Source organism: Vespa mandarinia, chromosome 5 (assembly GCF_050613455.1).
Source record: "Vespa mandarinia isolate Hongniang chromosome 5, ASM5061345v1, whole genome shotgun sequence".
Taxonomy (NCBI): domain Eukaryota; kingdom Metazoa; phylum Arthropoda; class Insecta; order Hymenoptera; family Vespidae; genus Vespa; species Vespa mandarinia.
Window position 1 is genome coordinate 7,240,001 of NC_140814.1, and position 22,500 is coordinate 7,262,500.

A 22,500-nucleotide genomic window follows, 5' to 3' on the forward strand; every position below is an offset into this window, starting at 1 on the left:
ATATATATATATATATATATATATATATACATATATATATATATGTATATCGATATATATATATCGCAACCTGAGATGAAATATATAATTAAGAATTTCAAAAGACTCGTACAACGATCAATTAAATATATTCGTTGTTCTTACATTACTTTAATCCCTTTTATCATAAAACACACATATATATATATATATATATATATATATATATATATGTTTTGAAAAAGTTGCTGATATATATATATATATATATATATATATATATATATATATATATATATATATAGATGAAAGGTGTACGTGTACGTCGAATAAATTTTGCAGAAAATAAAACATACATTGTTTGCTTAAATTGATAATAAAAATTGAATGGATATCGTTTACATGTTGCGTATCAACCGATTAAGTAATAACGAACGATTAAGATATAATAATGGGCTATATATAATGTGTGTTTGCATCGTGTTATGTAAATGTCATTGTACCGGCAGCACACAGTAGAATAATTTCCATTTTAAAATGTGCCACAATAATAGGATTAATGCGAAATACGTTAAACGTAAACAATGAAGTATGATCATTATATACAAAACAATATTGTTTACAACAATAATGGCAAAAGTTTCTTTGTTGTACATAATAGATCCAACAATAGATTAATTTTCAAACAATTTGTACAATTCATTGCATAAATGTGACAATTCTTTAAATCTGCTCGCGAAGTCTTGTATGCATTCTTTCTCTCCCGGCCACCCCTCCCCCTCCCCTCCTCTACCCCTCCCCGACCGCCATCTCTCTCGTTTTCACTTACTTTAAATTTTATGTACGTAGAAGATGTAGAATACGTTTTATTAATGTATATGAAAAGCAAGTACGATAAGCATAAGATTGTATTTTATATGTGTATGTGTGTATATATATATATATATATATATATATATATATATATACACACACCTTATTCCTTAATAAGCACACTCCAAACACTGTCAACGATACATAATACAATTCTTTAATAAGAGTATAGTTTAAAATTGGATTGGAAAAGAAAAGAAAAAAAGAAAAAAAGAAGAGACAAAAGAAAAAGTAAATAGTTTGTTGTTATCTTTTGATACACATTAAATATTAAAGCACAAATTAATTAATTATCTTTACGTGTCAATTCTCCTTTATTAATTCTATATAATATTATAATGTTAATAAAAAGAATTGTGTTCGTGCCTGTTGACAGTTTTTGTTTCTCTCTTATCTCAAACCACGGGGGATCCTTCGTTGTTGATTAATAAGACACTGGTAAGAAGTTCTATATGACAGGCTTCCAATGTTATTAACGGAGGACCAAAAATCATTTCTTCCATACTTGAGCCCTTTTCATCGAAAAATTGTATCTATACAAGTTACAACAACTTTTTACAACGAAATTGGATCGTATACTCTGTGAGATGGACAATTAAATAAAAAGAAAGAGACAAGAAAAATGAAACAAAGAAGAGAAGAAAAAAAAAAAAGAAAAGAAGAAAAGAAAAATGTCAGAGAGAGAGAGAGAGAGAGAGAAAGAGAGACAAAAAAAAAAAAAAAAGAACAAAAAGTTAGATTATCCAATTAAGAAGCGACAAATAAAATGGCTCTTTCGCTTCGTGATAATCTTTTAACACACGAAAATAGTGTACTCGCGTGTTTACAAAATTCCGTTCATTGAACGACAATATTAATTCGACAAAAAATTGACAAAATTTTTTTCAATGCTTTGTAGTGTCTTTCAAAAAAAGAAAAGAAAAAAAAAAAGAAAAACGTCATCAAAGGTTCGTCGACGACTTACAGATATAGAGATAAACACGTCGACGATCTCATCACCGTAGACTTTTCATGGATTAATCTTTCCAAATGAAACATACCAAATCCATGATTTACATTTATCTTTGAAAAAAAAAAAAAAAACGAGATTCCCTCGTTTTCATTTTTCTTCGGTTCCTCTACCTCTGCGTTCATGACGTTTCTCAACTCATTTTCAATATGATCTCGATGATAGCTAACATCTTTTAAACGAGTACACTTCATTTTGCCTCGTCTTGCTCCATCGGTTCCTCGGAAACTTCTCGGGAATGATCCGGCGTAGTTCTATGAGAAACAAACGATCACGAGTAAATTGTTTTCGTTAATATTTAATAATAATTAATTCGTCAACTTAGGATAATACTTAATTAAGTAAATTTCAAATCAATTGGAATTAATTATTATAGGAGATAATTATTTCGTACTTTTTAATTTCTAATTGATCTATATGATTTTATTGAAGTATACGTTTAATAAATATCATATAATCCCATCACTTAAATATTTAACGATAATTAATATAACGTAATATTATCGTTGAATCGTAATAATAATGATATTAAATGTATCTACGAGATATTGAAAATAATAAAAACTCACGTAAGATTCGTAGGCTGTTGCATGGAAAGCGAAGCCATAGCAGATACCGTTTCTGTTTCGTCGTGTTCCTTCTGACTCGCCTCAATTGCGCTCATACCGACGGTATGAGCGAAGAGTTTAACGCATTGCCAATGAGACATCTGTATCAAGATAAAAGAAAATAATTAATAAGATTGAACGTTCAGTAAGACAGTATAAGGATTGATATTATCTTTTATTATAAACTATCATTTATAAAGTTTACCTGAATGGCGATAGTCTTTTGTAATGTATCAATGGCATTTTGGCAAGGAGCCCGCGTGAGTTCATCCTCTCGAATTGGAGTTGGTTCATCACCTAGCAAAGCTCTAACGCACTCCTGAGCGGAATCGCAGATCGCTGCCAAGTCATAACCACCTTCCAAAGCTAGAACGACCTTACCACCTGCGAGAGTTAGCAACTGTTGCGTCATTCTACCGAAACACGCAGGGCTGACCTTGTAGCCACCAAGAGGTGCGGGATGACCAACGGCAGCGTCAAAACCCGCAGAAACTAGGACGATTTCAGGATCGAAAACCTTAGCGATCGGCATAACGATCGTTCTAAAGGCTGCCAAATATTCTGCGTCTCCCATTGGTGGATTTAATCCACCAGACCATGCTACGTTCACGTTGTATCCTAAACCCTCGCCTGTACCACATTCCGTTGGTCCACCCGTACCTGGGAAAAAGTTACCCTCGTCGTGTCGGTGTATGGAGAGATAAAGTACTCTAGGATCGTCGTAGAACATATGTTGTGTTCCATTTCCATGATGAACGTCCTAGAAAATTATTATCATATAAAGTTTTTTTAAAAAGCCTTTCGAGAATAATAGCTGTCCTCGAATGATATACTGAAAATAATGTCTAACTCAGCACTAAAAATAACAGTTGAATTAATATTTCCATGTTCTTACCCAATCAAGGATCAATATCTTTCTGATGTCAAGTTTTTGTTGCAACAAACGAGCAGCGATCGCCACGGAATTGAAGAAACAAAAGCCCATCGCTTGATTACTCTCCGCATGATGTCCCGGAGGTCTAACGACCGCAAAGCCATTCTTGATGTCACCCATCGCTGCCTTCAAAGCGAGATCAACTACGCATCCTACGGCCATTCGGGCGGCAGGTGCGGTATTTAATTCGTTCCACGTTGTATCGGAATCAACGCCTACTCCTCCGCAAGGCAATTCAATGATCGGTAATTGTGGAAGTTTCGACATGTCTAATTTTTGACGATTCAAAGGATTCGTTCCTACGTGATGGAATACTTATAAGTTATAAAGCAAAATTTAAACGCAACTTTAAAATAAATGTAATAAACATTTCCTATAATTACCGAATAAAAGCGTGTGTGCCTCGCTATGACACGTTTGAATTTCTTCAAGTGTAGCCTGACGAGAACGAACTCGACTGCAACGCTGAGATAATCCCGTTTCCGATAATCTAGCCCAGACGCTCTGTAATCTACCACCGTGTTCGGGATGACCCCTTACAGTTTCACCACAAACACAGGCGTGTTTTAGCATCAATTGATCGTATGCCAATCCTGTGTTAGCTCGATGAGGTGAGCCCCGAGCAAACATATCACCACCGCCACCCTGAGGTCCTTCGTGAAAGTTCAAATCAATAATTATATCTTACTTTTCCTTATGACGAAGGATATATATCTCGTGTATCCATCAATCGCTATTACTTTTACGAATAAAAAAAAAAAAAAAAAAAAAACGACGAACGAAAGGGCAAACATATCTCTGGCTTACCTAAATGTACCAACGGACTAGAGAGCGCTCTTGAAAGTGGTCTGGCGGATTGTGAACTCCTTCCGCCAGGATAGGCCGTCGACTCGTTCGTCTGTAAGGTGTGTCTCATCATCAGATCTCTCTGTTGTTGCAAAAATTGTTCACGATCCCTCTGCTGTTTCGAAATTTCGCTCTCCTCCGACAAATCCTTTTTCCCCGTAAGATCTATCACTTCGGATTCCTCGCTTTCTGGCGCTTCGTCCAACTGATTGGTCTGCCCTCGAGAACTAACTCGCGTTAATACGGTCTGACGAATCTGTTGTTTCAAATAATTGTGCGCCTGTTGTTGATCATGGTGTTGTTTCTCGATCAGGTATTCCTCGTAATGCGCAGGTGGTGCCATCATACCACTTTGCAACATCGGATGACCAAGAGGTAATGGCGCGGATTGAGTTCTACCTGGATGATGAGAAATAAATTTAATACTAATGTCTAATCTAAATTGAGATAAATCGCGAATGTGCATGCTGTGCTTCGCATCTTGATTCTCCTGGTGAGAAACTTTCGTTTCTTTTAACGGAACAGAGCACGCACGTGGAATTGTTTGTTAAGGGAAGAAAGCGAAAACATACTACCTAAAGGCCGGTGACTAGCCTTCTGCAGTCTTGTATGTGCTACTTGTGTATCCGTAATCGGCGCGGTATGATATACCGGATGTTGTCTGCTCCCTACTGACACTTGTTCCAAATTTTGCATTTGTTTGTGAATGTACGTAGGATCTCCATCGATGACCGTCAGCGATGGATAGAACGGTAATGTGCCTGGTAACATTTGACCGGTTAATGGCATACCAAGACGAGCCGTAAATGCGGCACGAACTTCAGCTTCAGAGACTGGTGCTAATTTCGATCCGCTCTGCTGAGAAAGATTATTTTATATTCTTATGTGTAATTATCGAAATAATCCGATTTGAAATAATGCCTATCTAATAACTCAATCAAATCAAATCTGATCGATCATCAACAGAAGCTGATTTTAATTATAAAATAGACAATTATTTGAACTTACAGCCGAGCTGGATGGAATTTGTGGTCTTCCCAAAGAGATATTGGGCATGGACGGTGAACTAAATAACGAAAGATCCGAGAGACTTCCCTGTTGACTACTACTCGTCAGCGGGCCACCATAACTCGTACTTTCGCTTTCCTATAAAATGACAACAACGACGTGAAACTTTCGAAATTATTTTAAAGTGAGAAAATGAAAACTTATCGATCGTTATAATTTTACCTCTTGTATCGCTGTATTGCTTCCTGCGGTAGGACTTGCCTGAGAATTATTAACAGTCGGCGGTGAGTTAGGCCCCGATTCTGGATTGCTACCAGCATCTGAAAACGATCGACATATGTTCTATTTTAGCAAAACAAAAAGATCCTTGGTCAAAGAATTTAAAGAATTAAAAAAGAATTTTTTATCGACGAGGCGCTCGAATTCCATCGAAATTGCATTGCTTACGTATTGCCAAAAAAATGTGGAAAACTGTTGATAACCTCACCGTACTCACGATCTACGGGTGCGAGATCGAACGTACATATTTTCCTTCTACATACGTGTGTATATTATTGTAAGAAGGATCTTTCATGCTGTTAAAATTGGACAAAGTAGCATAATTCAACAAGTCAACAGTCCAAAACGAGAAAAGGGGGAAAGTAACAAAAAAAATTAAAAAAAAAATTAAAAAAAAATAAAAAAAAAAAAAAAAAACAAACAAACAAAACAGAACGAAACGAAATGAGAGAGAAAATTAAGGAAAAGATAGAAAAGAAATAGAGAGATGAAGATAGATAGATAGATAGATAGATAGATATAGATATAGATATAGATATAGATATAGATATAGATAAGAGATACAAAAAAATAAATAAAAAACAAGAAAAGTAAGACTAACGAATATTGCTGTTATTATTAATAATATTATTATTACTATTAATTATTATTATTATTATTATTACTATTATTATTACTATTATTATTATTATTATTATTATTATTATTACGGCTATCATGATTAATCAAAAAGAACACGGGTGCAACGAAATTTCGGCGAATGCTCACGCGCGGAGGATGGTCTTGCGAGTTCGTCCGAAGACGGTCCTCTTGAGCGTAAAATGAAGGTGACGTACTTGCTAGTAGCGACTTCCGCTTGAGGTGCGACAGAAGACGATCCTTCCTTCGTGCCATCAGGGGCGAGTGCCGCAAGGCCGCCATATTCCTCTCCACGCGCTGTTTTAGTCGCACCTTCAGGTTCGGCTCCGATGCTGGCCAATTTTCAGCCAGGGTTAGTCGGTCATTATCATACCAGGTGGAAGAAAGAAGAAGAGGACGAATACGAGAACGCGACGTTTTCGAATTCGTGACGACGAATCGATTTTTCGATGATCGTTTTTATAAAATCGCGAGAAATTTCCTTTTCTTTTTTTTTTTTTTTTTTTTTTTTTTTAATCTTTTTTTTTCTCTTTCTTTTTTATATACATAGATCGACGCACCTTTCTTTAATTACTAATTCTTTCCTTTCCTTTTCTTTTCTTTTTTTTTTTTTGTTTCTTTCTTTCTTTTGCATATAATTTATTTATCGACAAGGATTAATTTGTTTATTCTCTTTTTATTTTCTCTCGTCATTTCTATTGAAAATCTTCAAGTTTTCAATAACGTTAATAATTGGCAACACACACACACTCGATCTAAGGTGCGGATCTTGGCGTATTAAGCAAAGAGAGAAAGAGAAAGAAAGAGAGAGAAAGAGAGAGAGAGAAAGAGAAAGAGAAGAGAGAGAGAGAGAGAGAGAGAGAGAGAAAGAAAAAAAAAATAAAATAAAAAAAAAATAAAAAAAAATTTTTTTAAATTAAAAAATAAAGAAACGAACGAAGATAAACGTAATCTATTATATGTTACACGTAAAGACAGAGCGAGAGAGAGAAAGAGAGAGAGAAAAAGTAAAAGAGAGAAATAGAGAAAGAGAGAGACTTCATTGTCGATAAAGAAAAAGATGTGCGTAACTTTTAAATGACGAATTGAAACAACGCACAGATATATAAAAAAAAAAAAAGAACCTTTTCTTTTCTTTTATTTTATTTTTCCAATGTAATTATACCAAATCGCGGGACGCGTCCAATCGTTCAACATCTTCTTCATCTATGAAGAAGTAACATAAGAAAAGGAAGAAGAAGAAGAAGAAGAGGAAAACGCGAGAGAACGAAATTCGAGAAATCGAGCGGGTCGGCCGCCAAAGCTCCTGCTTCTTGGGGGGTGGGGGGGAGGGATCGTTATCATATCTCATGGAAAAAAAAAACGTAAATCGTGTCGCGACAGAGCGACTTGGCCGATCGCAAAAAAAATCCATGCTTTAGTAGGCATTCTACTGGCACACAGAGACTAATCCTCACGAGGTTGCGCACATCAAACTATGATCCTCGTTAATATATACCTGTCTTTCTCAATGGGAAATCATCGCCAAACTTCTCCTGCAACATCTGTGGCATACGATAAGGATGCGAGGAATTTGTGTTGCTCGTTGTTTCGGACTGTGGCTGCAACCTGAAAAAAGAAAGAGGGGAGGGAAAAAAAAAAGAAAAAAAAAAAGAAGGAAAAGAAATACAATAGTCAATTTGAAGAAGAGAAAAGTCAAAGTAAGTATTCTTTTCGTTCTAAACGAAGTATTTCCTTCTAAACAAAAAAGAAAAAAAAAGGAAAAAGTAAAAAGGAATTCTAAACTTCTTTTGACGTATAACAAATTCCATTGGAAATAATAATAATAATAATATTAATAATAATAATATAATAATAATAATAATAATAATAATAATAATAATAATAATAATAATAATAATAATAATAATAATAATAATACTAAAGAGAAACAAGTTCGATTAAGGAAAATCATTCGTTTAATTTGTAGAGATGCACAAATGATATTCGTCTGGTCGAGGACGAGGAAATATTTTCGAGAGCTCGTTGCCCGTAGCTAAATGGATAACTGGGCCAGGTTGTGCTATTACCGTTACTCTGTCGACGACAAAGAGGAAGAACAAGAAGAAACGAGAGGATGAGGAGGAGGAGGAGGAGGAGGAGAAAGAGAAAGATAAAGAGAAAGAGGAGGAGGAGGAGGAGGAGGAGGACGGTACGACGAGGACGACGAAGACGGGGCTATCAAGACGACCTAACAACAAGCCATTAAAACAAAAACGACGTGCGAATCTCAATTCGACTCGGTCGGCAACATCGTAAACTGACTAACTCGAATATAGATAATGAAGCATCGGATTTAGTTGGACCGTTGCCGGATCAATTCTCGTGCCAATCGTATAATGAACTTGAGCGTCGCACGTGTCAGCCAGTTTTGTATTCTCTTTGTATGTTATATATCTTAACTCGACGTGTAAAACGTGTAAAACGTATCACGTGGGATATATCTACGATATAATAATAAGACTCTTATATAATAAGATAACTGCTTTGTCTTATAAAAATAGACGTCCGTGAAATTTCTCTTTTTATAACTCTATTTTTTTTCTTTTTTATTTCGTATGATATAAATAAATTATTTTCTCTCTATTAGAGTCTACTTAATATAGTCAACTAGTTTTATATATATATATATATATATATATATATATATATTTTTGTTTTGTTTTGTTTAATCAACGAAAAATAAAAATTATACTCACCAGCTTCTATATCCAGGTGTACCAGGGACGGCCCCGTTCGCCGCTGCAGCGGCTTCCCTTTGCTTTTTGTTAACCAGGAAACTCTATGTTAAAAATCACGATCATAAAAAAAAAAAAGAAAAAAAGAATACGTACGAGAGATTAGATAGACGATAATAAATTTTAAAAGTAATAAAAATAAAAAATAAAAGAAAAAAAAAAAAAAAAAAAAAGAAAAAAGTCTACCTGAAGACGTTGTTTAACCTCCGTCGAAGCGATGGCGCTATGATCGTGCTTGTCCTTCTTCCTGAGTGCCTCTAATCGTTCCTTTTCCCTCAATTGCTCCTCCAATTGTTTCTGCTTTTCCCAAAGCTACGATTAAAGCGTTACTTCTCTTAAAGCGCTACTAAAGTGTATAATAACAATTGATATTTTCGTCTAACAATTTTATCTAAACACAAAAATCCCTTTAGAAAATATTCCTTTTCTTTAGTTTAAGTTAGTCTCAATCTGACGACTTATCTGTAGCGAAAATAAAAATGAAACAAGAAAAAAAAAAGAAAAAAAAAAAAAATTAAAAAGGAAAGTAAGAAAAAAGAGAAAGGTTGAGAAAAGAAAGGAATATTATATCGAGATTGGAAAAAAAAAAAAAAATAATTAAGATCATATCGAAAGTAATTTGAGAAGCCCGCGGAGAAACGGGAGTCGCAATATAGCGACGCCTACGTATTTACGCGGGAAATTCGAAACGGAACCACCTGTTTCCACCTGTACGCTCGAACACCTGCTAGCACCTGTTAGCGGAAGTGACGGTTGTGTGCGCGGGCGCGTTCCATCCCGACAGGTGAACACACGGGAAGGAGGAGGCGCGTGGTTTATGCGCTTTTGATGCCGAAAATAGCATGGGAAAATAGAAAAAGAGAGAAAGAAAGAAAGAGAGGGAGAAAAAGAGAGAAAGAAAGAGAGGGAGAAAAAGAGAGAGAGAGAGAGAGAGAGAGAGAGAGAGAGAGAGATAAACCGTTATAAAGCACACATTGTGGTGTCACACTCGTTGCAAGAACTCCAAGAATAAAAGGCTTGCAATTACGTCAAGACACATCTTCGTCGTTGTTGCTCGGCTGCATAATTCCGCTTTCGAATTAGTGCCCACGTTCTTTAAACACACACACACACACACACACACATACACACACGTACACAGAGACAAACGCACCCACAGACGTACGCATAAAATATTATCGCGATGATGAGAAAGACGATCTTTCACTTTCTCTCTTCTCGTCGCCATTTTTAACCCCGTAATATTATTTCGTATTACTGTCGTGCTACGAAAATAATACGATTTTATTTTTACAATTAACATTTATCATTTTTATCATCATTATCATTATTGTCATCGTCATCATCATCATCATCATCATCATTATCATTATTGTCATCGTCATCATAATCATCATCATAATCATCATCATTATCATCATCAGAGTTGTCGTGTCGTCCCTCTATGACGCACGATACGGCGCCCGACATGGCGACACACAACACAATGAGAGGAATATTCCGTACGGACTTTCGACTCTTCGCGGATACTTTGAATGAATGGATTGACTTTCAATGTGCATGTGTATTACTACTTTAACAGGCAAGAGTGCGACGCGAATTTCCATTCTTTTTTGAATTCGACGAGTAAGCTATATCAAACACACGATGTATGTTGGTCCTTGTGATATTATTGTTGTTAATGAGATTTAACATAAATGCTCAATTTTTAAATGATTCGTAAATATTGAGCGACTCGTTTGAGAGATAATATGTGATATATATATACATATATATATATACATATATATGTTCTTATCGTTGAAAAAAAGAGAAAGAATGAAAGATACACAGAGGGAGAGAGAGGGAGAGAGAAAAATGATTCCAAAAATAAAATTATTGTACACTTTGTTATCAATTTCTTTTTCTGAATACGTAAGCGATGATGATAACGACAGGGAACGTCGACTAAGATGCAAGGATGCGTTCTGCTCGAAGAAATCCTAAATATATATATAGTATATATATATATATATATATATATATATATATATATATATATATATATTGGAAAATATATACCATGAACTTTGTTTATAAATAACGAGCTTCGAAATATCCTGATTGATTAAAACCTTTATCGCTCCACCTTTCTCTCCCTCTCTCTCTCTCTCTCTTTCTCTCTCTCTCTCTCTCTCTCTCTCTCTCTCTCTCTCTCTCTCTCTCTCTATCTTTTAAATATATTAAACCTCAAGCTTGATAATAATTACATTATGTGTTGCGAAAAGAGAAAAAAAATAATTATTATTAAATGTACTTGATTGATGATTGTAAAAATAAAAAAAAGAAAAAAAGAATAAAAAATAAAAAAAATAAAAGGTCAGAGAAAAAAAAAATGGATAAGTCGAGTAATACCTTGAGCTGATGCATTTGTTGTTCGTGCATCTCGGCCAATTGCCGTTCCTGTGCTTGGTACTGCTGCCGCAGGATTTGTTGCTGTAGCTGATGGTGCTGCTGTAGCTGGAACCAAACCCAGACATCTCAAGGGTAATGCACCAAATTTGAATTTTTTGAAATAATAGAGAGACTATTAAAATAAATAGATAGATAGATGGATGGATGGATAAATAAAGAGAAAAAAAAAAGAAGAAAGGAAGGAAGGAAGGAAGGAAGGAAGGAAGGAGAGAGGAGAAAAGAAATGAAAGACTTTTTTTGGAATAATTAGAACCACACAAGTCATGGTTAAGACGGGAAGATGGATGGCATTCGCCCAGAAGGAAATGCGTGGGTCGACGACAGACGACAAACGGCAGAGTAGCCAAAGCGTCAGCTCTCTTGCCAATTGGTTACGTCCGCGAATGAACGAGCACGTAGTAAAATCGACGCAGTGCATATCGTTGCTTCTCTCTTAGTTAGCAATGACGAGATACCTCTATTCCATTTCTTTCCGGAGTCTAAAAATATTATTCCAAGAATTATCTAAGAGTCATCGCGAGAGTTAACTACAAGAATAATGATCGATGATCTCGTAATCTCCACCTATTCTCGTATACGTTTATACACGTTGGTAGATGTATACATATCATAAAATTAAGAGAGTTTGTAAAATTCCGGAAACATTAAATACATTTCCAACATGATTAGAATGTTATTATAAAATTCTTAGAGATATAGGATTAAATATCTTCGATGATACATACTAAGAGATAATTGTACGAAAGAACTTTATTTGATCAAATACAAATGTAACTTGAATCTATCACTAGGAAAAATTTTTTATACCCCTCTCTCTCTCTCTCTCTCTCTCTCTCTCATAAGAAAAAGAAAGAGAGAGAAAGAGAGAGAAAGAGAGAGAGAGAGAGAGAGAGAGAGAGAGAGAGAGAGAGAGAGAGATCGAACAAAAGAACGCGTTTCGATCTTATATACACATTCGATATTGCTTGCTCTTCTCGACGTTCCGAAGATGCCTGTTATCTAAAGAAAAAGAAATCTCACTAAGAAATCGATCAGCCGATAAACCAATGCAGAAAACACGATAGAATGAATTTTACGGAACAAACTAAGGCGAGAACGCTCGCATTGATTATTCCTCGTAACGAGATATCCTCCTCTTCTGGATGGAAAGGATATGCCGTAAAGGCAACCATTTTGGTAGTTGGCTTTGGTACCTATGTCCTCCTTTACAAAAGAAAACCACTTTTTTCTTCACCGAAATGGCCCTTACGTTTTTTAACAAGGAAGAATAAATCTAACGAAGACATCGTCGGATCTGAGGGGAAAGAAATCAGGTTTTTAACAAATATAATTATGTGATAAATTCGTAACAAGCTAATTAATAATTTCCAATGTTTTCCTTTATGCCAATATATTCCACGTTACTAATTCCTATTTTATAAAGCTCGTTTATTTCCCTTCTATTCGTTAAATTATTTGTTCAGTTTTTTATAAAACACTATATATATATATATATACTCATTAACATACTCGTTTATTTTCTTTTCTGTTGAATATAAAATTGTTTATCCTTTATTCTACTTTCATTCTATCATAAAACATTTAGTTACATATTTTATTATATAAATACAATTCTTTCTTTTTCTAAATAATACACTTGACTTTATCATCACACTTATACATATATATATTTATAAATATATATATATGTGTGTGTGTGTGTATATATATATAAACACGTATCTAAGGCATCTATATATAATGATAAAAATATCTCGTGATCGATCAATTAAAGCGAGTTCACCGAGCAACGGCCAGCAGTTTTAGCGTACAATCGTGAGATTTGTCCTATATGTCTGGGAGCACCAAAGATCAGTGTGAGAGCACCTTGCGGCCATTTGCTTTGCGCCGATTGTCTCGCGAGCTATTGCGACGTTAGGGTAGCACTGGCGCCGCCACCCTGTCCCCTTTGCCGTGCACCCCTCGATTCCGTGGCCTTGGCCTGCGACTTTGTTAGTATATCGAACGGAAATAGCCACGACTCGCTCCGCTTACCGCAAAACTTTGACGAGCACGCAAGCTTCCTTGCTTCGACAATGATTGCTTTCTCTTTCTGTCTGCCTATCTGTCTCTCTCTGTCTCTCTCTCTCTCTCTCTCTCTCTCTCTCTCTCACACTTTATTTCACTGAAATCGAAAACTTTGTCGGTTTGAAGAAGAAGGAGTAAGTAAGAGAAAGAGAGAGAGAGAGAGAGAGAGACAACAAATTTGAACTTCTGGTTGACCTTGACCTTGTCCCTGGCCATCTTTAGATCGTATATTCTAAAAAAAACAGATCGCCTTTCAGACTATCGTCAGTTCGGACATAACGGACGTCAAAATAGATGCTGGTATTCGAACTTGGATACAAGAGTACAATCTTCATCATGGTCTAATCGGTTCAGGAAGATCACGAAATACAATATTAGCTTGCAAACGAGCGCTCCTGATTGTTAATAGTTTCGCCCTACTTTTAATAATTGTCTTGGTCATTGCCAGACTTCAGGTACAGTTTATTATTTTCATTGAAATTATTCTCTTACTTGTTTTGTTCCTTCTTCTATCTCTTATACTTTTTTAAAAATTTCCAAATACTTTAGATACTTTCTTGGAACGATTGGACGACTTTCGGATCGGCTATCGACGTTACTCTGGGTTTTGCCTTGATGACGTGCATATGGTTCAAGTGTCAAGAATAGAATACATATTATCATTGGATTACCTACGAGTAAAATGTATGACAAGAAAAAGAAAACTCAATCGGTGATTTGTATTATTTATATGTATGGTTACTTTTGTATCATGAATAATCGTCGATAATGGTCGATAGAGTAAAAGAAAATTATCTTAGAAATATTCAATCATAGAGGATTTTCAATCATTTACGAATTCAAATTTTCTATCGTTTCTCGCACTTTTTTCTTTTACAAACGGTCGCAGCAGTCGCGCGCAATGCTCGCGAATCTCCCTCGGCCTTGAACTAATTCGTCGATGTAATATCGATCGACGCTTGCATCGAAAAGGCAATATATAGCTGAAAAGAATTAGGGATGTAAAACAAAGAAGTGGACAAAGGGTGGAAAGAGACAGATAGAAAGGCGGACGGACGGATAGACAGACAGACAAGCAGAAAATGATCGAAGGATGAAGAAATAGGAAGAGATCTCTCTGATAATAGAAAAGAAGGTCGCGCCCATGAAGGCATACGTTACCTCGAGTATTTTCTGTTGCAAAGCGTGGCCATGCAGGGTCGTTGGATCGGAGGTAGCAACTGCAGCATGATAGGCGCCGGAAGTTAAGGTGGCCGTTGCAGCACCTCCACCCCCGCCACCTCCTCCCCCTCCGCCGCCACCGCCACCACCGCCGCCGCCTCCTCCGCCACCGCCGCCGCCGCCACCACCTCCGCTACCCAAATCCCGCGGGCGTGACATAGGCGAGCCCGGGGTGTCCCTGGCCATCTCTACGTAGTACATATAACAGCAGACATCTGGTAAAAATCGCGAGGAGTCTCGGGCAACCGCCTCAAGCGGATAACGCGCTAGTGGCCGAGCAGGTTGCTCCACGTGGAGCCTCATATTTATTTCTTTTGCTTCTCTTGATTCCCAAAAAGAAATACACAATTCAAAAATATTTCTTCATCTCGTTTCATCAACGAGACAATTCAGTTCTTTTTTTTTTTTTTTCTTTTCTTTCTTTCTTTTTCCTTATCGTCGCACGTTTTCGTTGATGATGAATATAAAAGTCAAACTTTCGTTACGTAGACACAAAAAAATGTATTAATCGAGAGTAAAGAAAGAAACGAACAAACGAAGAATATGAAACACAAAGAAATCTCGATCGCACTATATGTATATCGGGTATATTGTCAAATTCGACGCGAATACTATTAGACGGGATTATACGCGACTTGGTTAATCTATATTTTGCTCTTATCGAATAATAAAAACGAAGAGAACTATCGAAATTAGAAAAGAAAAAGAAAGATACAAATATTATAATAATAATAATAATAATAATAATAATAATAATAATAATAATAATGACGAAAGATAAACTATTAAAAAAATCCAGTGGACAAAGAGAGAGAGAGAGAGAGAGAGAGAGAGAGAGAGAGAGAGTAAAAGGAAAAAAAAAAAAAAAGAAAGAAAAAAAAAGAAACACCACACGAAACGTATTCCTCGGTGATACTAACGACGACGTGACAAGACACGACGGTCAGCGCTAAATTTAGAGTCACCACTGGAATAAAAGAGAAACTAAGATACAACGTATTAATTAATGGTAATCCATAGGCGAATGAGAAAAAGAAATTAAAAAAAAAAAAAAAAAAAAAAAAAGAAAGAAAAAAAGAAAAAGAAAAAAGGGAAAGAAAAAAAAAAGAAGGTAACGAAGCAAGTAAACCGTTCTTTTTCGTTCGCTCGCTCGCTCGCTCGCGAGGCAGATCGCGGACTAAACGATGCTGAGGAGTGTTACCGATGATAATACTTTACGAATCGTTCACGGAAGCACGACGACGGCCGCCGAACGCGACACTGGCCGCGAGAGGGGAAGAGAGGGCTTATTTGAAGAGCATGCGACTATGGTTGGAGGGGTAAAAAGCCTTCTATCCTCAACCAATCCGAGCTCCTCGCACGCGCCTCAAGCGGCTACAGCAAACAAGTTTCGCCAAGCGGATCCGCGAGAGGTACCACGAGATATTTATAGCGCTATTGCTTTCTTCTCGCAACGCGACTCGCCGCCAACCGAACTAACGAACGAACTACTAACTAACGAACGAACGAACGAACGAACGAACGAACGAACGAACGAACGAGTCATTTCATCGACGATAACTTTTCATGCAATTGACATTTACCAACGGCAACTACGATGACGTCGACGACGACAACCTACGAAGCCTAATACGATATAATAATTATTATTACAATACATATGTGCTTCCGGGTTACTTATCAAATCTATAAAATATATTTTACTTTTTCAATAATACATTTTCTTTAATAATGTTCATTAATATTTAATAGGCTGTAAAAGTTAAAAGTTTCAAAATGCGAATATCATAATCGTTTCAACTATGTAAACTACAATGGAATAGATTAAAAATGTTAATGAGTCCAACGTTTGCTTGTTTGCTTTTCTCTCTCTCTCTCTCTCTTTCTCTATCCCACTCTCTCTTTCTCTCTCTGTCTCTTTTTTGTTCTGGTTTTTCAAAGTAACATACATGCCACACTTGAGATGTGTGGCATGATAAAAAAAAAAAAAAAAAAAAAAAAAAAAAAAAAAATAGGTCGGTAGTTCCATTGATAATATACAATGTAATTTGTATTAATTGATATTAACAACATATTTCTATCATCCTGATTCTCGATCTTTCGAGTATAAATAATTGCTCGTTAAATACGTACAGAACTTTATCGATAATATCCAATATTGGCATTACTGCGTGTTATTGAATGCCATTTGTTACTCTCGTAATTTCAAACAAGTTTGAAGTGATTCGCCTTTAGACAATTATAATCATGTTCGGATTAATGGATTTCTAGTAGTTTTTTTTTTATGCTTTCCCATCCCCCTCCCCCCTCCCATCCCCCTTTTGAAGACCACACGAGCCTTACCCTTTTGAGGTAGATGCGTGAAAGCCGACGTGATCTCGATACTCCTATAGCCCACGTCTTCTGAAACAAAGTCGAGAGAAGAGTGAGTTTCCTTTTAATCGAAAATATTTATTATTGTTATTACCATTACCATTAATATTACTATTATTATTAATTAATTAATAATATTAATAATATTAGTAATAATAATAATAAAATTATCGTATTACAAATGGGAGAGGGCTATTGCTTAAATGGCGACATCGATGACGTGTTATTATTTTTATCCGATAAGACGTTTTATCGAAAATGTCTAATCGCATCGCCCAGAATATCCTAACGATATTCTTCTCCTCCTCCTCCTTCTCCTTCTCCTTCTCTTTCTATTCTATCACTTTTTTTTTACACATTATGTGTATATGTACTTATATACGTATAAGTTTTGTCCTGTTTCAAGCAGAAAACGTGCCTAAGAAACGTGTTGGCGTTCACGTAACATTTACGCCTCTCTCTCTCTCTCTCTCTCTCTCTCTCTCTTACACACTTTTCTTTTTTGCTACTTAATGATTAGATAAAGCAGTCAATTTTTTTTAAAACGCCTCGACTTTTCAAAATCCAAAGTTAACTGAAATAAATGCGAATAGAGAAAAAGAGTGAGAGAGAGAGAGAGAGAGAGAGAGAGAGAGAGAGAGTGAGTGAGAGGGATGAAGAGGGGGAGAGAGAGAGAGAGAGGAAGAAACATTATCGGCAATACGATATAAAAGATATATATGCTTATATACATGAAGGACGGAAATAAACGTTCTAAACGATCACATAGAAAGACCTCGCGCAAGCGACCGGGCTCTATCGAGCGGCTCGATTATGCAAACTTCTAACCGATCGACGCAATTCCTAATCGAGTATCGGCGCCTCGTACGATTGAAAAAAAAAAAAAATTAAAGATATAGAATTAAAATCTCTTTCCCTCTCTTTCTCTCTCTCTCTCTCTTTTTTTCTACATATATATATATATACACACATGTTCATATATTTTTTTTTCTCTCTCTCTCTCTCTCTCTCTCTCTCTCTCTCTCTCGTCATTTCTAATTCATCGAGGAAAACTTTCCCAGAACTAAAGAAATCTAATCGAATTTCGATCTACGAATAAATAGATAATAACAAATACTTATTGTAAATATTAAATATAATTTTATACGCAATAGTACATATATACGTTTCAATGCTCATGTACTATGTACGTCAAAATGCAAAGAAACAAACAAAACAAGAAAGAAAAGAAAAAAAAAAAAAAAAGAAAAGAATAAGAAAGATAAAAAAAATACAAAGAAAAAATAAAAAAAGAAATAAGAGCAGATGAAGATAATCGTACGAAGTCATCGATGTACTATTTTAAGGCGAAGGCCGCCAACAGAATACAACGTACAGAAACATCGTTACCCACTATCATCATTACCAATACTAATACCATCACTACCACTAACACTACCGATACAGTCATCATAATGACCTTAATATCATCGCAAAGCCAATAGCAAGACCATCACCACCCAATACTTTATTCCTTCATTCGCTATCTTATTATTATCGATTAACTGAACTCTTATCTACGATCTGTTCCCTTATTTCTTTCTATCATTCTTTTTCTGTACTATCATTTGTCGTGAATAGATATATATATATTTACACACACAAACATATGCATGCGTATATATATATATACATATATATAGATAGAAAGATATATATATATAGAGAGAGAGGACGAGGGTTGCGTGTCGCGTGTCATTACGTGTCTAATAGCCAAAGAGTGCGAGCTTTGTTACTCGTAATCACCTTTGTTGGGGATTATTTATAGAATGATGAATCCATCGAGGCAACGAGCCAATAAATAAATATCAATAATAATCCTTAACTCATTCTCTCTCTCTCTCTCTCTCTCTCTCTGTTTCTTTTTTATAATTTTTTTTTCCTCTTTAATTTGTTCTCTTTTCTTTTTATCTTACATTAATTCGCATTTTGTCAATCTCTAATAACTCACTATCTTCTTCTCTCATACATAAATACATTGGCTTTCTGATCTTTCTATCCTTCAAGATAAATTCGATCGTAATATTGCTGCTATAAGTTGAGCAATTAATGAAATATATGCCTGTCTCTTTGCCAGACTGGATAAGCCAACTTTAGCTAAAGATCAATGTTCCTCTTATCCTTTTATTTGATATATCCCTTTTATTTATAATTCTACTTACGCTATATCTCTTTCTTTAGGTAATATCTTTCATCGGGGGAGATACTAATAAATTGTGTTTATCTATCCGTCTGTGCATTCTTTGATTCGATAAGCTAACTTCATTCTTAGATCGATGCTCTCCTTTTTTTCATATGTCCTACACTCGTTCTTCGTATAGATCCATTCAACAAATAAAAAAACAAAAAAAAAACAAGAAAAAAACAAAAAAAAAAAGAAAATAATAACCATAATCATAATCATAATCATAATCATATTAATAATAATAAAAATAATAACTGCACGAAATAACCGTCACTGAGAAAATCGAGTAAAGGGAAAAAAGCAAAGCAAAGAAAAGAAAGATAGGAGAAAAAGAAAAGGAAAGAAAAGAAAAAAGAATATAAAGACAATTTTATTCAGTCGTCAAGTTTTAAGTTAGATAAGAAAATAAAAGATTCTTAACAATTACTAAATCATTAAAAGAAAAAAAGAAAAAGAAAAAAAAAAAAAGAAAAAAAAATAAAAAAAAATAAAAAAAGAAGAAAAAAGAAAAAATTAAAATTAAAATTAAATTTAAAATTAAAATTAAAATTAGATTTAAGATTAAAATTGACATAAAATAAAGTATCCATTTCTCAATAAGAAATTTCTTTCCTCGTTCAAATTGTTCCCATTTGAAAAGATACATCAGCGAAGAAGTGAAACTAAAATGAAAGGGTCGCTAAGAGAGAAGAAGGGCGTCGTCGATGAACTGGGCCAACCGTCGATGAACGGTGGACCTAACTGTGGCTCTCGTTCATGATGGCGGCCAAGGAAGGAAGGTGAGCAAGAACGTGCGAGTGGCTGAGGAAGGAAGGAACGAGAGGAGGTCACTGTACGCTGCATTCCTTCGAGTCAAGTCCAAGGTTAATCCGAAGAGAGACTTCTTCTGCTTCTTCTTCTTCTTCTTGCTTTGCGTTTGTCCTCTCATCTCCTTCACGCTCTGTGGATCGCCGTCACGAGAGTGGTAAATCGACTTCCGAACTAAATCTTCCATTTTCCTTTTTCGATCTTCAGTGCCGACTCGTTTAAAAATCATTACACCTGTCGTACAGTTTGCGTGACTCTTACGAGAAACTTATACGAGTGATAAAAATTAACGAGAGAGAAATATATATATATATATGGAGAGAGAGAGAGAGAGAGAGAGAGAGAGATGGAGGAAAGAAGATTAAAATAAAGAGAAAAGAGAAAAGAGACAGGGATGATGGTATTTTCTTGGAAATGTGGACTCTCTCTCTCCTTCTCTCTCTCTCTCTTTCTCCTTCTCTCTCTTTCTGGTTGATTATCGTTGGTTGATATTACGACATACTTGTGACTCGTTTGAACTAACGGTAAAGTTAGTTCGAACTTTCTACACAAGATGATAAATCATCGAATCAAATAAACGTCAGATTTCTTAATAAATTGACAAATAAATAAATAAATAAATATATGCTGATATTTCGTTTCCGACGAGTATTCAATAATTTTCTGTAACTAAGATATAAGAGATATAAATGTGAGCCTATATATACGAAGCTTCGAACGATATACTCTTTCTCTCTCTTTCTCTTTTTACACACAGAGACAGAGAAAGAGGGACATACAGAGATTCGTTTTAAAATTGCGCGAACGCTCACGTAGATTCGCGAGGACAGAAATACCTGACATCCAGGATTTGAATAATTCAGGAAGTCTCGTACGATTCGCGGGTATTCTTGGAAAGTGCTCAGTCGACGCACGGAAGGAACGAAGTTGCATAGATAATAAATAATCCGTACGAGCGAACGAGAAAGTACGCTTGGATCGATCGATCTATCTCGTGATAACAAAAAAGAAAAAAAAAAAGAGAGAGAGAGAGAGAGAGAGAGAGAGAAAGAAATAGAAAGAAATAGAAAAAGAAAAAAAAATAAAAAAAAAATAAAAAAGAATCTCGAGAGCGTTTCAGATATTTACGAGCGTTGCGATCAGTTTAATCTAACAAAATGGCGGACGACGTTGACGAGGAACGAGAATTACATAATCTTTAATATCTTACATAAAAATTATGAGAAAAGTATCAAAATTTTTTTACCACAATAATCTCTTTTATACATTTCTTCATGTTAAAAGGAAAGGAAAGATAAAATAAAATAAAATAATTAAAAAAAAAAAAAAAAAAAAAAAATCGTTTTTACTGATCGAACGAAAAAGAATTTTGCATAAATTGTGCGACGAGTATACTTCCGACGAAACTATTCAAATTTATGAAAAAAAAAAAACATGAAAGCTTTCAAAAATGATAACAAAATTTCGACGAAACATTATGACGCACAAAAAAAAAAAAATAAAAAAAAGAAAAATTTATTTTCGCGTTACGATTTTCCTTCTACCTTGTCTTCTTTTTTTTTCTTTTTTCTTTTTGTTTTATTTTTTACGAACGATTCGTCATCGCAATTCGTCAACGACATAAAATTATCGTCTCGACGCTGAAACGAGTCTTATGTATCATAGAGCACATTGTGTATCATACAGAAAGTAAAAGAAAAAAAAAAAAAAAAAAATAAAAAAAAAAAAATAAAAAAGGGAAGAGTAAGAGAAAGAGCGTCGGCTACTAGTACTCTCTGGCGGCAACAATTAGGGCCCACATTAATTAAGGTAATTGTGCTGACCGAGCAACCTACCACAAAGTGTTCTCCGGATGTACGCACTTAAACGCCGCCTAACCACGAATTACAATGAATTTGAATAAACCCTCTCTCTCCCCCCACCCTCTTCTGCTTGAGTAGACGTTCCTTTTATATTTTTCAAAAGAAAAAATGAAAGAAAGAAAGAAAAAGAAGAAAAGAAAAAAAAAGATTTTTTACGACGAATCCATCAAATTCTCGTTAATATTATCAATATTATTATCGACTTTTTCGAGCATCCAATTCGAAATTCTTTTTTATTTGAGAAATGAGAAAGAGCGAAAGAAAAGAGAGAGAGAGAGAGAGAGAGAGAGAGAGAGAGAGAGAGAGAGAAAGAGAACGAGTCATTAGTCTAGGATATTAATTAAGTATAAGAGATCGAAAGGAGGATAATTAATTAAGTCTACTGGAATACTATTTCTCATATTGAATGCTAATGAATGAACGACAAAAAAGAGAAAAGAAAAATAGAAAGAGAAATAGAAAGAGAAAGAAAGAGAAAGAAGAGAGAGAGAGAGAGAGAGAGAGAGAGAGAGACTATTTCTGTAGCTGTTCGCGTGGGAA

General features: G+C 35.2%; 1 protein-coding gene across 7 annotated transcripts in view; it reads right to left on the minus strand.

The window, feature by feature from the left end:
- Positions 1–260: 260 nt before the first annotated feature.
- Positions 261–22,500, minus strand: part of HDAC4 (histone deacetylase 4) — a 55,523-nt gene continuing 33,283 nt past the window's right edge. For all 7 annotated transcript variants that reach the window (XM_085656893.1, XM_085656892.1, XM_085656891.1 and 4 more), the window contains 16 exons: positions 17,038–17,097; positions 14,635–14,882; positions 11,347–11,451; positions 9,139–9,264; positions 8,914–8,996; positions 7,674–7,783; positions 6,373–6,507; positions 5,480–5,577; positions 5,258–5,395; positions 4,822–5,107; positions 4,211–4,648; positions 3,787–4,056; positions 3,365–3,702; positions 2,675–3,229; positions 2,431–2,570; positions 261–2,115 (listed from right to left, as the gene is read on the minus strand). In XM_085656893.1, the coding sequence (XP_085513019.1) occupies positions 2,052–2,115; positions 2,431–2,570; positions 2,675–3,229; positions 3,365–3,702; positions 3,787–4,056; positions 4,211–4,648; positions 4,822–5,107; positions 5,258–5,395; positions 5,480–5,577; positions 6,373–6,507; positions 7,674–7,783; positions 8,914–8,996; positions 9,139–9,264; positions 11,347–11,451; positions 14,635–14,882; positions 17,038–17,097 (3,194 nt within the window). In that variant the 3' untranslated portion in view covers positions 261–2,051. The remainder of the gene's footprint in view (positions 2,116–2,430; positions 2,571–2,674; positions 3,230–3,364; positions 3,703–3,786; positions 4,057–4,210; positions 4,649–4,821; positions 5,108–5,257; positions 5,396–5,479; positions 5,578–6,372; positions 6,508–7,673; positions 7,784–8,913; positions 8,997–9,138; positions 9,265–11,346; positions 11,452–14,634; positions 14,883–17,037; positions 17,098–22,500) is intronic.